Source organism: Rhipicephalus microplus, chromosome 9 (assembly GCF_043290135.1).
Source record: "Rhipicephalus microplus isolate Deutch F79 chromosome 9, USDA_Rmic, whole genome shotgun sequence".
NCBI classification, from domain to species: Eukaryota; Metazoa; Arthropoda; class Arachnida; order Ixodida; family Ixodidae; genus Rhipicephalus; species Rhipicephalus microplus.
Window position 1 is genome coordinate 58,066,878 of NC_134708.1, and position 12,423 is coordinate 58,079,300.

The 12,423-nt window shown below is 46.1% G+C and overlaps 1 protein-coding gene across 2 annotated transcripts in view; it reads right to left on the minus strand.

Annotated features, from left to right (window-relative positions):
* The window catches only part of LOC119163309 (uncharacterized), a 135,037-nt gene that overhangs the window by 122,255 nt on the left and 359 nt on the right, over positions 1–12,423 (minus strand). Inside the window, exon 2 of one of the 2 annotated variants that reach the window (XM_075873698.1) lies at positions 9,191–9,241. The exons of the other annotated variant lie outside the window; for it this stretch is intronic. Within the exon in view, the coding sequence (XP_075729813.1) occupies positions 9,191–9,241 (51 nt within the window). The remainder of the gene's footprint in view (positions 1–9,190; positions 9,242–12,423) is intronic. 2 annotated transcript variants of the gene reach the window in all.

The window sequence follows — 12,423 nt, forward strand, 5'->3', positions numbered from 1 at the left end:
GAGGAAAGGGGGCGGGGGTAGCTGTGGCTTTTACCTGTTTTTCTTTTCTTCATTATTACTATACTTAAATTAAATGCCAGTAATTATACCCCCCTCTGTCTTACTTCACTTCCTTGCGTTTGCTCCATTAGGTTGTGTCTACAAACAAAATGGACCACAGCTTTATTCCCGTTCTTTCGTTGGTTGTACTAATAGAATGAAACTCACAATGTTTGTACAGGGACTAGCGGTGGCTTGTGATGAGGCAAATGAAAAAAAAATGATAAAGCACGTCAGCTACAGGTGAAGATTGAATAAAAGTAGTGTCGCTGAAATGAGAAATATAACCAACGTTAACAATCTCATAGCCCACATTAGGTTGCCATTAGCCACCACGCAGCCCACATGACCGACTTATCTCGAACATAAAGCAGCGCTGGTGGACAGTACGAGAGCAAACACGCTAATTTATTTCAGTCCCGGATGCCATCAAATACTGTTATAGAAAGTGGACGGAAGGTGCCGTGGAGTACTTTGAAAACACCGTATAGCGGCATACAAAGTGGTACTTCGGCAAGTACGCCGACAAACTACGTTCTTGGGTGATGCTCGGCAGCTGAACCGAAGGTCACGGGGTCGATCCTGGCCGCAAAGATCCCATTTAGATGGAGCCGAAACGTCGTACGCCCGTGTACTGTGTGATGTCAGTACACGCAAGATTCCAGACGTCATCATGAAGATATGCGTGACCTTCCAGAAATCCACTGCCGAAGCAGTGACGTCAGGCTTAGTACTTTAGCGCAACAGCCTATAAAGGAAGTGCTCCCCCTCAACGATGTGGCGTGAGCCTCGTCTACGTAAACCAACGTCACGTTTCCTCACTAACTCGCACATTACGTTTCGTTTATACGATATAGAATGTAATAAGGGATAACTAAATAAGCGAAGCGCACGCAACCTTCTGCCAAGGTGTACCAGGATCCAACGCACCATGCGCGCACGCCACGCTATAGTTCCAAACACGTTATATATGACCATGGCCCAAAGGACAAGTAAGCACGCAAGGGGGCAACAACTCTGTTAGAACCAGCCGTCACCACCATTCTTCTTTTTTTCCTTTCTCTCTCTCTCTGTCTCATACACACACGAACGCTCGATACACTTGATGGTATCGCGGGCACTTATAAGAACACGCACCGGTCTGCTAAAAATACGCGTTCTCTTCGTAATAGCCTACTTACTATGGTATACTGCTGTCGCTCGTCTCGTGAGATGGGGCTGCTGTTGCTCTAATATCCGATTAACGACGACCACTGTTTTCAGTAGTTGGCAATGTCTTTGTTTGGTCGGTTCACCCGCTCTGCACTACACTTCCGGGTCACTGAATTATACTGTGCGGTCATTCGCTGGGGAGTAGGCTGGCTCACAGTTGTGCTATGGAATGAGTGCATACTTTCGAAACGGTCAGTCGTTGGGCTAGTTTGTTCGAGATCTTGGATATGGGAGCGCGGATCAGGATGGGAGGACAAAAAGCACGACAGAAAATATGCTCGCTTGCCACTGAGTTTGTTTGAAAAAGCTTCACACTTAGAAATCTGGTGCCCGAGCGCGTTCACAACAGACACTGTATAACAAAAAAATGGCCAAATTGCTGGAAAATCCAGTAACAATTCAAGATTGTCTAAAGTGAGGTAAATCGGTTAACTATCTCAGATAGCTGGGAGGGGGTACAGACGCCGTCACAAAAAAAAAAAAACTAAGATTGCCAAATAACGGAGAAATCCGGTAAGAATCTGTGATTGCTTGAAGCGGGGAAAATCCAGTAACAATCTGAGATATCTGGGAGATGGATGCAGACATTGTCACAAAAAATATCGCCTAATAACAGGGAAATCCGGTAAGAATCTAAGATTTCTTGAAGCACGGTAAATCTGGTAACAATCTAAGACAGCTGCTAGGGGGTACAGACAAAGTCACAAGAAATATTGTCGAGTAACTGAGAAATCCTGTTACAGCCTAAGATAACCTGAAACAGGGTAAATCCCGTGGCAACCTAAGATAGCTGTCATGGCGTACACACATTGTCACACACATACACAAAAAAAAGATTACCAAAAAACTGAGAAATCCGGTAACAATATAAGATTACTTCAAACAGGGTAAATCCGGTAACAACCTAAGATAGCTGGGATAGCGTACAGGCACTGTCATACAAAAAAAATACTATAACTATCGCCATGTCATACCAACTAGCCCAAGCTGCCACACTGCAAGAGTATACTTTCGCATAGACTGAATGCAACCGGTAGTAAAGCTGGGGAAACCGTGGGTTGGGTGATTAGCGTGTTCTTTCACATTGAAATGGTGCACTTAAATGAGAGAACGAAGACAACTCGTCGCAAAAAAACAACCTGTCAACAATGTCTTGATTCTGGTGAGTTGACACATAAAAACAAAAATACGCGTGCGACAGGCCAGGCGCTGTACTTCCAGCTAGCATTTATTTCTAACGAACAAGTTGAGGCACTTTTCATAAGTCAGTCAGAGGATAAGAGTGCCTGCCAGCTGTTCATCTTTGGTGTTACCAGAAAAATAAGTGGCGTTTACTTCAATGCATACATGGGCACCTGAATAGATCGATTTCATAACGTCATATGTTTGAGCATATGACTCACGCAACCTTTCGTATGATTATATCTGCCAGACGAGCTGAGCATATATGGTTTTTTCTTTGAGATAAACGCTGATGGGAAGTTGAGCGCCAGTTCTATTGTACGAATTTGTTTTGTCTTCGTCGTACACGAGGTTTTAGGTTAACCCCTAAATGCCCTGTCACAGGTGATACTTAACCAAGATGTTCCAAATAGTGCGTGCGATGCGCTACAATTTAGCTTCCACTGCTAAACAGTCAAGTTATACAAATATGCGAAGTACAAAATGAAAGTAACAAAAAAGAAATTATTTCAAAATCAGGACTCCACTTTCTTTCAGCTCCGGAGAAATCGGAAATAATATCTTAGATTTGCGAGCAGTTAGCATTATACCGCCGATCGTTGTTAGAACACTTTCACCGCCCGCTTTGTGCACCTCACTCGTTTGAATTTAGTGAACCGCGAACTTTACCGAACAATAGGCTTAGTGGACTATGATGCGGGTGTCATGCTGTATGCGGAATCTCTCGATGCCATACGGACCGAAGGCGACGTGTTTTGATTCAGCGTCGCTCACCACGTGATCGCCTGCATGTAAATACGTAGAGCGAACTGCGCCATATGCCGCACCCAGCGAAAATACAACCCTCCTCCCCTACACGCCCCCTCGCCACAGTATCTTTTTGCTTCAGCTGTGCTATGCGAAGATGTTCTTTTAGATTTACCTACAGGGAGCGTCATTCCAAGAGCCGGAAGTTCGATGAGATCGTGGAGCGGCCGTCCACTGACTCTGAGCTGGAACGTCGCGGTGATCGACTGGGTACACGCAATCAGCGGGTGCTACCGCGGGACGTCGCTTATAAGTACCAGCGTATGGCTCGTCAAATGGCCAGGTCGAGTCCCAAGCACAGTCGCAAAGCCACACGGAATGCCGCTGTTTCGCAAGATTTTATGCTCGCACTGCGTGTTTGCTTGTGTGTTGCGTGTGAGTGAGTGAGATGAAGTGAGTGAATGTGTCGAAGTGAGTGAAGTGAGTGGGTGAGTGAGTGAAGGAGTGAGCGAAGTGAAGTGAGTGAGCGAAGTGAGAGAGTGAAAGAGTGAGTCAAGTGGAGTGATGTTTGTGCTCAACACGTAGCAACTAACCCCTATTGCAGCCTACTGAGTGAAGAGTGAGTAAGTCAAGTGAAGTGAGTGAATGAAGCGAAGTGAACTGAGTGAGTGAACTGAGAGAGTGGCTGACTGAGTTAATTGGGGCGATGTGTGTGCTCAAGACGTAGCGATTCACTTCTATTGCAGCCTAGTGATGAATGAGTGAGTGAGTGAAGGAGTGAGCGAAGTGAAGTGAGTGAGCGAAGTGAGAGAGTGAGAGTGAGTCAAGTGGAGTGATGTTTGTGCTCAACACGTAGCAACTAACCCCTATTGCAGCCTACTGAGTGAAGAGTAAGTCAAGTGAAGCGAGTGAATGAAGCGAAGTGAACTGAGTGATTGAAGTGAGAGAGTGGCTGACTGAGTTAATTGGGGCGATGTGTGTGCTCAAGACGTAGCAATTCACTTCTATTGCAGCCTAGTGACGAATGAATGAGTGAGTGAGTGAAGTGAAGTGAGTGAATGAAGCGAAGTGAGTGAAGTTAACGAGTGAGTGAAGTGAGTGAACACTCGAGTCAAGTGGAGTGACGTCTGTGTTCATGGTGTCGCAACTAATCCCTATTGCAGCCGTATTAGCTTGTGTGTGCTTTCAGTGAGTGAGGGTTGTATGCGTGCTTGCGAGAGCGTACGCGTGTTTATGTAAACGCACGGGTCATTTCGAATACATTTATTCCGCGTTCGTTATGCGACCAGTGACCAGCCGGAACCGGCCGCGGAAATCGAAAGGACGTCGTGAGATGTCTGGCTTGGCGTGACGTGCATGCGAGAGTCGACTGGCCGTGCATACCTCCGAACAAATCATCAAGAAAAAAAAACGAAAAAAAAAGACAAGTCGCATCCTACGAAACCTGTCGTCGATCGCACCTGCGTATTTTCGTTGGCGTTCGAGGACGAGGTATGCGGTACGCATACATACATGCTGGGCATGATAATCAGTGCGCCTTGCGCGCAGCCTCCACCAGCAGAAGGGAAGATTGAGCATGCTATGCAGAAAAAAAGGAGCCTCCTAAACGGGGTAACTGCTTTGGAGAGTGTGGTCAACTTTGAGAGGAGAAGGCAGTGCTGTAGTTAAAGACGCTGCAACGGACCGCCTACTTGAGCTTGCCATGCGAGCGCAGAGAAAGGAACAGGTTGCAGTTTTTGCGTTTCTTTTTTTTTTTCTTTTGCTTACACCTGTTCGGTTCCTCCACATCACCTGCATATTCCACTAGAAGAGCAAGGATGAACTCCTTGCGAAGTAATGCTACGTAATTACAGTGCTCGACTCCATATTTTTCTTTTGACCACGCAGGGCGTGAATTCGAAGATCGCCCGCACTGTGACGTATACTAAAGGCTATGCCACGGTTCGTCGACCGAATTGCGGCGGGCCGTAATGGGCCGTAATTTTGGCACAAGCCATCTCTTGGCTCACGGCGTATTCGTTGGAAGTCGAAGGTTGTTGATTTATCGACCATTTGCTTAGTAAATAAGATGAAAAAATAAGGAGGGAGGAACTCTCAACCCTGTAGTTGATGAACGTGCTCGCGAAACGGTCGTTTTGGGCGACAGTGAGTGATAGGTTTGGGACACGATACAACTGGTCTCGGTCAATCGTTTTTTTTTTTAACACAGTTTGCTCTGAAGGCAAGAAACATTTGTTTTATTCGGAGAGTATAATAAAATGGAAATATGTCAGTAATAATTTTGTACAGTTGCATCGCTTTACGGATGGTGTAGCACATCAGCCACATTTGAAAAGAAATTCCTCATATCTGGTAGTGCAACTCAGAATGAGAAGAAAATTGTTAGATATTTTCACGTCATCATTAGTCATCATGAAAGACCTATTCGATTTGTAATGCTTAGAAGTAATGTCAAAATTATACAGGCTTGGACGTTTGCGAAGTGTATCGATAGGAAAAAATCTGAAGATGACCCTTCATATTTTTTTAGACGTAGACTATATGTGTTATCTCCTTCACAATAGACCTTGGCTTAAAGATTTTTGAACAGAATGATTTCTTGATGGTGTGTCTTAGAAATATCTGCGCTTACGACTATCGTGTCATGGACGAGTATCAGTTTCACCATGCCACATTCAGGTTAACCGTTAAGCTAGACATCAAGCTTATTTAGACCAAAAAATAAAAACTACATAAGTTAAGTGGGTCTTTTTTTTCAATTGTCGAAACCACAAATGACTATAAGGCATGCCATAGTGGTAAAATAAGGATTTAGTTTACTCACGTGAGATTTAACCACTTGCGGACACTTAATTATAAGTATACAAGTGCTGCGTTGGTTTCGTCGAAGAGAGACCACCGTAAAATGGAATCGAATCCTAGTCATGATGCCTATTAACGCAACAACAAATCCTTAGCTAAGCTGCCACAACAGCTTATTCCGGCGAGCAAGTCTGCATCGTGTGTACTATTACGTTTAATGTCACCCTTGCAAACGACTGAGCTTCATAATAACCGCAAAGCAGCGGACTAAGCGGCAGCCAACTTGACTATTTAGTTCTTGCTGCCAGGAACGTCGTATCACAGGAGAATAAAGACCGAAGCGGGCAGTCTGCGTGCTACAATGCTGTATGCGATGATGATATATACGGCGAAAGCGCCACGCGTCAAGAATACTGGTGCCCGGATAGTTGTGTGCATGTGCAGTCGTAGAAGCCAGTATCGGCAGCTGTAAGTCAATAATGCCCGGACAAAATGTTCGCGTAATCATGCCGTGGCTTTGGGATGTTATTAAACCTATCATATAAAAAAGTATAACCTGATAAAACACTCAATTTTCGAGAGAGATGTTGCAGGTAGGGAGAAGGCCACTTCGATGTGTTCACTTACTGATTCAGTCGAGCGCATCACTGGCAAGTATGAAAGTAAAGGGACAACACAGCTTCACACCTACACAAATAGCACACACGCAAGGCGGATGAAAGAGTGTGACTTTTTTGTCCCTCTCTTGGCCACAGCCACGTGCACACAACTCACGCCTTTACCATTCCTGCGTATCTCTAGGCTTGCACATTGACCGATCCGTTAACGCTTTTTTTTTCCTTTAAAACGCTAGTCTAAAACAAGATCGCCTATGCACCGAATGATTTTTATATCGAGCTCTGTGGTGCGCGATGTCTCCTATGGAAGGTCGTCACTTGTATGACGATGTGCGTAGAAGGTCCCGAGCACTTCATTATATAGAACTTTGACGCATCCCAAAAATACGGACGCCGGCCTGAACACGCCCTTTTTCGCGAGAGAGGCTATTCGATGGTTGTGACACATACTCTATACCTATCACCCCTTACAATACGAATCAATACGTAGCGAAACCTGTTATTTCCACTCTTCAGAACACACGTGATTATCTTCAGCGATGAATGTCCTGCCACGTTCATGCCCGTTTCGCGACGAACCGTAGCCAGTGTCAAGCTAAATTTACGCAGGGGCATGGTTATGTCAGATTCCAGTACAATGAAAAGTTGCATAATGAAAAGTGCCAGCCGGTGGCGTAGCCAGGCGGTGGCACATAGAGCCCGTTGCCCTCCACCCCACCCCTCCCCCCCCCCCCCACCCTTCTTCCCTTACCTTTTTTTCGTCATGGCATACGTAGCGTAAAATGGCGATTTGCCTGCCCGGCCCCCACTTTAGGTCGAAAAGGTGCTTCAGGTCGAAAAAATTCTGCCTAAGCCACTGGTACCCGCCAATTATGTCCGTTCATTTCATGTGATGCCAAGCGCTTTTGCATGTTTGTAAAACAGCTAATAGTGCCATACCGATGAATCATTCCTCGTCGTAGGTTTCGAATTGATAGCCTAAACGTCCTCGCTTTTCTTTTGTCATCCCATAAGCATAGACATCCACATTAGCAGAGTACAAACCCTCACGCCGGCACGACCCTCTCTCTCATCCTCTCTATCTCACCTTCTTTTACAGGAGGGGCACATGCACAGTGGTTTCAGCAGGGGAATGGGAAGAGTATTGGGTGAGGACCCGTACTCTATTTTTCATTCGCCGTAGAGTACAAACGTTCGTCGTCCCCACAATAGGAATGTATGTACATATAATTTTCCATTGGTTTTACTCCTCTCTCTGCTTTTCCACGCTGTGTCACTTCTTCGCCAACGACAACATCAACGAAAGAAGATGAACACATGCATAACTCATGAGTATTGTCCGTCGCTTGAGTAGTACAGCGAGGGAAACAAAACGATTAAATCGATTTGATTGATATGTGCCATTTAATGTCCCAAAAACACCATATGATTATGAGAGACGCCGTAGTGGAGGGGTCTGGAAATTTCGACCACCTGGGGTACGATTAAATCGGCTCAGCCAATATATATATATATATATATATATATATATATATATATATATATATATATATATATATATATATATATATATATATATATATATATACAGGACATGACGGCGACTGCAATGGCGACACAAAAACCACCTGAGAGTGTCCATACGACTGCTATCACAATAAAAAAAAAGAAGATGGATTTCACCTTGGGGTTGTCTCAGACGAATGCATGGGCGACCCTGTGAATTTCATGCACCGAACGTCTGCGACAAACTCATTTGCGCGAGTCGTGAGGAGTAAGCGCGAACGCTTTCGTAAGGGACATTTCCCGCCGCGTTCGCCCGCACGCCTGTATTACGAGAGACAATACACGGTCGCTATATTGCGAAGGTGCGCGTATTTATCCCCGGGACATGCGCAGACTCGATAGACTCGGCGTGCGCTCGCGTCAGAGGGGTCGCGTATAGAATAACAACGCGCGAGTCCCACGTATGACAGCAGCCGTTCCGAGTTGAGGAGCTGGAATAAAGAAAGGAGAGAAAAGAAAAGAAAAAAAAAACAACGCATCGCCCTTTTTGTACGAGGCATTGTGTTGTCGCACAATGGCGAGACCGGGTGCCTGTGTACGGCTTGGACAGTGCCGCTCGCACGGCATAGGCAAGCCCGGCATTCCTTCAGCCGCCTGCCCTTATGGTCGTCTATGGTTTCCAAAGCCGTTGCATAGCCGCAGTACCGATCCTTACCTTTTTTATGGTACCTATATCGCCAAGAGGTATGCGATCAGGACTGTGATGGAGAGGGAAAAAAAAGTGGCGTGTGGGGTGGTATAGAGCAGTAGATTTCTTTGGTGCGGGAAAGGAAAAGGAATGGGGGTGTCGTGGGCCGAGCTCGCAATGTATTGCGATGCATCGTTGGTTATTCTTTAATTTGTTGGGAAACGCGTGTCACTGTTACGTTAGTTTCTCGGTTCGACACTGTAGCAGAGATAAACGAGGGGTACTGGCAGAAGGTTAACCAAACCCTGCTACACACACTAGCAATGTGCAACAAATCAACAGTAATTGAATACATTTAAACTCAAATGACAAAAAAACCACTGAGGCGCCACTTTACCATTTTTCCAAGCCATGGGTAGAAAAGGAAGGGATCGGCAAGCCAATGTATCTGTGTAATGAGATGGGTTAATTGTTAATAATTAATAACTAGTTAATATAAATTAATTGTTAATAATAATCAACCACCATAAGATTATGAGAGACACCGTAGTGGTAGGCCCCGAAAATTTCGACCATCTGGGGTTCTTTTAAACCTAAGCACACGGTTCTCAAGCATAATTGCCTCCATCGAAAATGCGGCCGCCGCGGCTGGGACTCGATCCCGCAACCTGCGGATCAGCATCCGAGTGCTTCAGCCACTAGACCACCGTGTCGGGTTGTGTATTAGGACGGAGGCACGCAACATCCGTTATCATTGTTATCAGAACGGGAATAGCAATATTTATAGTGGCTAAGGTTTCACGCACCAAAATCAATGTATTATTATGAGAGGCGCAGTGCCGGAAGGCTCAGTAAATTCCTCACGGGGGGTTAATTATAGTGCACCTAAATCTAAGTACATGAGCCTTAACTATTTTGCCCCCTTTGAAAGTGCGGCCGGTATTCGACCTCACAACTTTCCGGTCAACAGTCGTGATCCGCAACCACTAGACCACCACTGCGGGTATCAAAATAGGTAGTTTATTAAAGCATTATACTTTCTATACCTGCCGGCTACATGCTCATTCAGCCGGTGACTGAAGATGTTCAACGATTCTTTTTACAAAGGAAACTGTTAGACATGTAAGCGGGAGATGCTGTGAGCGTCCCCTAACGGTAACGAGCAAAAATCTGCCTTCACTTGTCGTTAAAAACATTTTCTTGCGCGCGAACCAAGGAGGGTCATAAGAAACATCAGGGGGCAGATCATGCACTCTTGGCATGTCAATGCGTCCTGCGCAAGACTTTCAATGCGCAGAGTGAAGTCGCCAGACCAGAGAGGACTCTCAAACTTTCTCTTGCCACCCCAGGAGCCCCATTGAAGCCTAATATATCAGTCATCCCCATCGCACTTCGCGGCTTTTCAATCTCGCGAAAAAAAAAAAAAATAGCGCGCTGAAGACGACCTTGGCCTGTCTTCGTAGAGACAAAACCTTCGCTCTATGATACGACGAACAAAATAACCTTCGAGCCCCCACTTTAGCGTACTCTTCTCTTTGGTATCCTGCGTGCGCTTGTTCTGAACGCACAAATAAGCAAAACAAGAAAGACGAAAAGCGGGCCAATATGCGGGTCGCCTGCACCGCCAGCACCCATGAGTCAGCTTCGGCTCTCAAACGCGGTCAATCGCTATATCTTTTTGGGTTATATAAGCACGTACTACACGCTCACGAAACTTCAGGCAGCGCGCCTGTCAGCAAAACAATCCCCTATACCGGGGTTGCGTCTCGTCTATCTGCTTCCCTTCCTCCTACCCTCACATAGCCGAGTCTAGTCCGACGCGTGTCGTGAGACAACGAGGCGCGAGCTCACTACCACCGGAAGCACTGCGTTTGTTCCGCATTTTGCTCCCCGTGAGCGCCGACATAAGATTCGAGATGACAGCACGCGACGGGGGAAGCGTGGCTGTCGTCATCAGAGGGAAGCACTCGTCTTTCTCTGGGGCGCAATCGCATCCCACCAACCTTCGTCCCCTGGTTTTTTCTTTCCTCTCGTTTTGTCACCGCGCGTGCCGTATGTGATGCCCTGCCGTTTCGGCAAACGTCAGAGGTGGAGACGCTTCAAAATGTTGTCTGCAGGATCCCTGAAAGGGCCCCTAAAGAACGTCCAGAAATACTAAAAGCCCGAGCGTTATCCTCTCCCACCGTTTTGCCGTCAGTCATTACGGCCCAGTTAATGACGTCAGACAGTTGGTACACATGACGTCAGGGTGAAATAAGCTCTCGATTGGTCTATATGCGAGAGATATTTATTGTGAGCTGATTCATACCCTGCTATGGCTATCGTGCACGATAAGCTGATTCTACTTGATTTTCTGCGTTTGCGACTGCGCAAACGGAAGTCGAAAAGCTAGAAAGTTGTGACTATAGGTCAACGCTTAGTTCCGACATTTCGCAGGATTTGTGAAGAAAATAAGTGGCAAGAAGGAGATAGCGCTTGTAGGGAGGATAGTACAAGCGAGAAAAGAAACCACTATCTCGCCTTTCTGCTGATCGACAGATATGTGGGGTTTAACGTCCCAAAACCACCATATGATTATGAGAGACGCCGTAGTGGAGGGCTCCGCAAGTTTCGACCGCCTGAGGTTCTTAAACGTGCACCCATATCATAGCACACGGGCCTACAGCATTTTCACCTCCATCGACGCCTTTGTACTCGGTCTGGTTTAGGGGGGGGGGGGGGGGGCTTTAGCACCCACCGCACAGCGTGTTGTTTATATTCTGTGACCCTGGACTCGCGCGTCGTGAAAGTTCCCGGCACTTGACAACCCGCACACACGGCGCTCCAGCTATTTTCTGGGGAAAATCGACAGCACACGTATCGTAGCAAGCGGTTGATACTGTCGCAAAGCTTTCCTATAGTTCCTTTCGTCTGTAAACATGTGTCCAGTGGTAAACACCAATGTCAACACAAACCGATTAGCAATTAAAACTTTGTTTATTTGGTCGATAACATGCCTACGGGAAAGGCCAACACTCGCATAAATAGGTACAGATGTACCTATAGCTAGTTAAGCGAGCTTGCTTCCTTGTTCTTCTTTTGTGGCTCTTACCCACTAAGGGAACCAAGAAAGAATTGGTCACGAGGTCGACGGTGACTGTCATTAAACAAGTAAGGACTGAAGATGATCCATCGGACAGTTGAGTACCAAGTACTCTAAATCGTTGAAAATTTTTCTAAACACACAGCAGCGTTGCTGATACGAGCAGCTCGTCTCCATCTATCTTTCTGCCATCCTTTTCTTCGTCCTGTTGGTCGCGATGCCACTGCGGTGAATCAGGATGTTGTGGCCAGTTATTTTTCAATATTCTTCCATCCTCGTTATTATATTTTTTTTGCCCATTTGTATACATTCGCAATTAACGTAAAGAAACCCTTACAACGTAGCGTATTTACCACCTCCAACGGTAAGTCGTAGGGTAATGTGAGATGAGAGATTGGCTGCAAGAGTGGACAAATTATGAGGATAACGCACGACATAGCACTCACGAATGGGAGAAAAGCGGGTGAGGGAGAACAACCGATGGCGATCCTGAGAACTGGGGATCGAAAAGCCAAACCACCCCCCACCCCTTTCAGTTCCGCGAACGC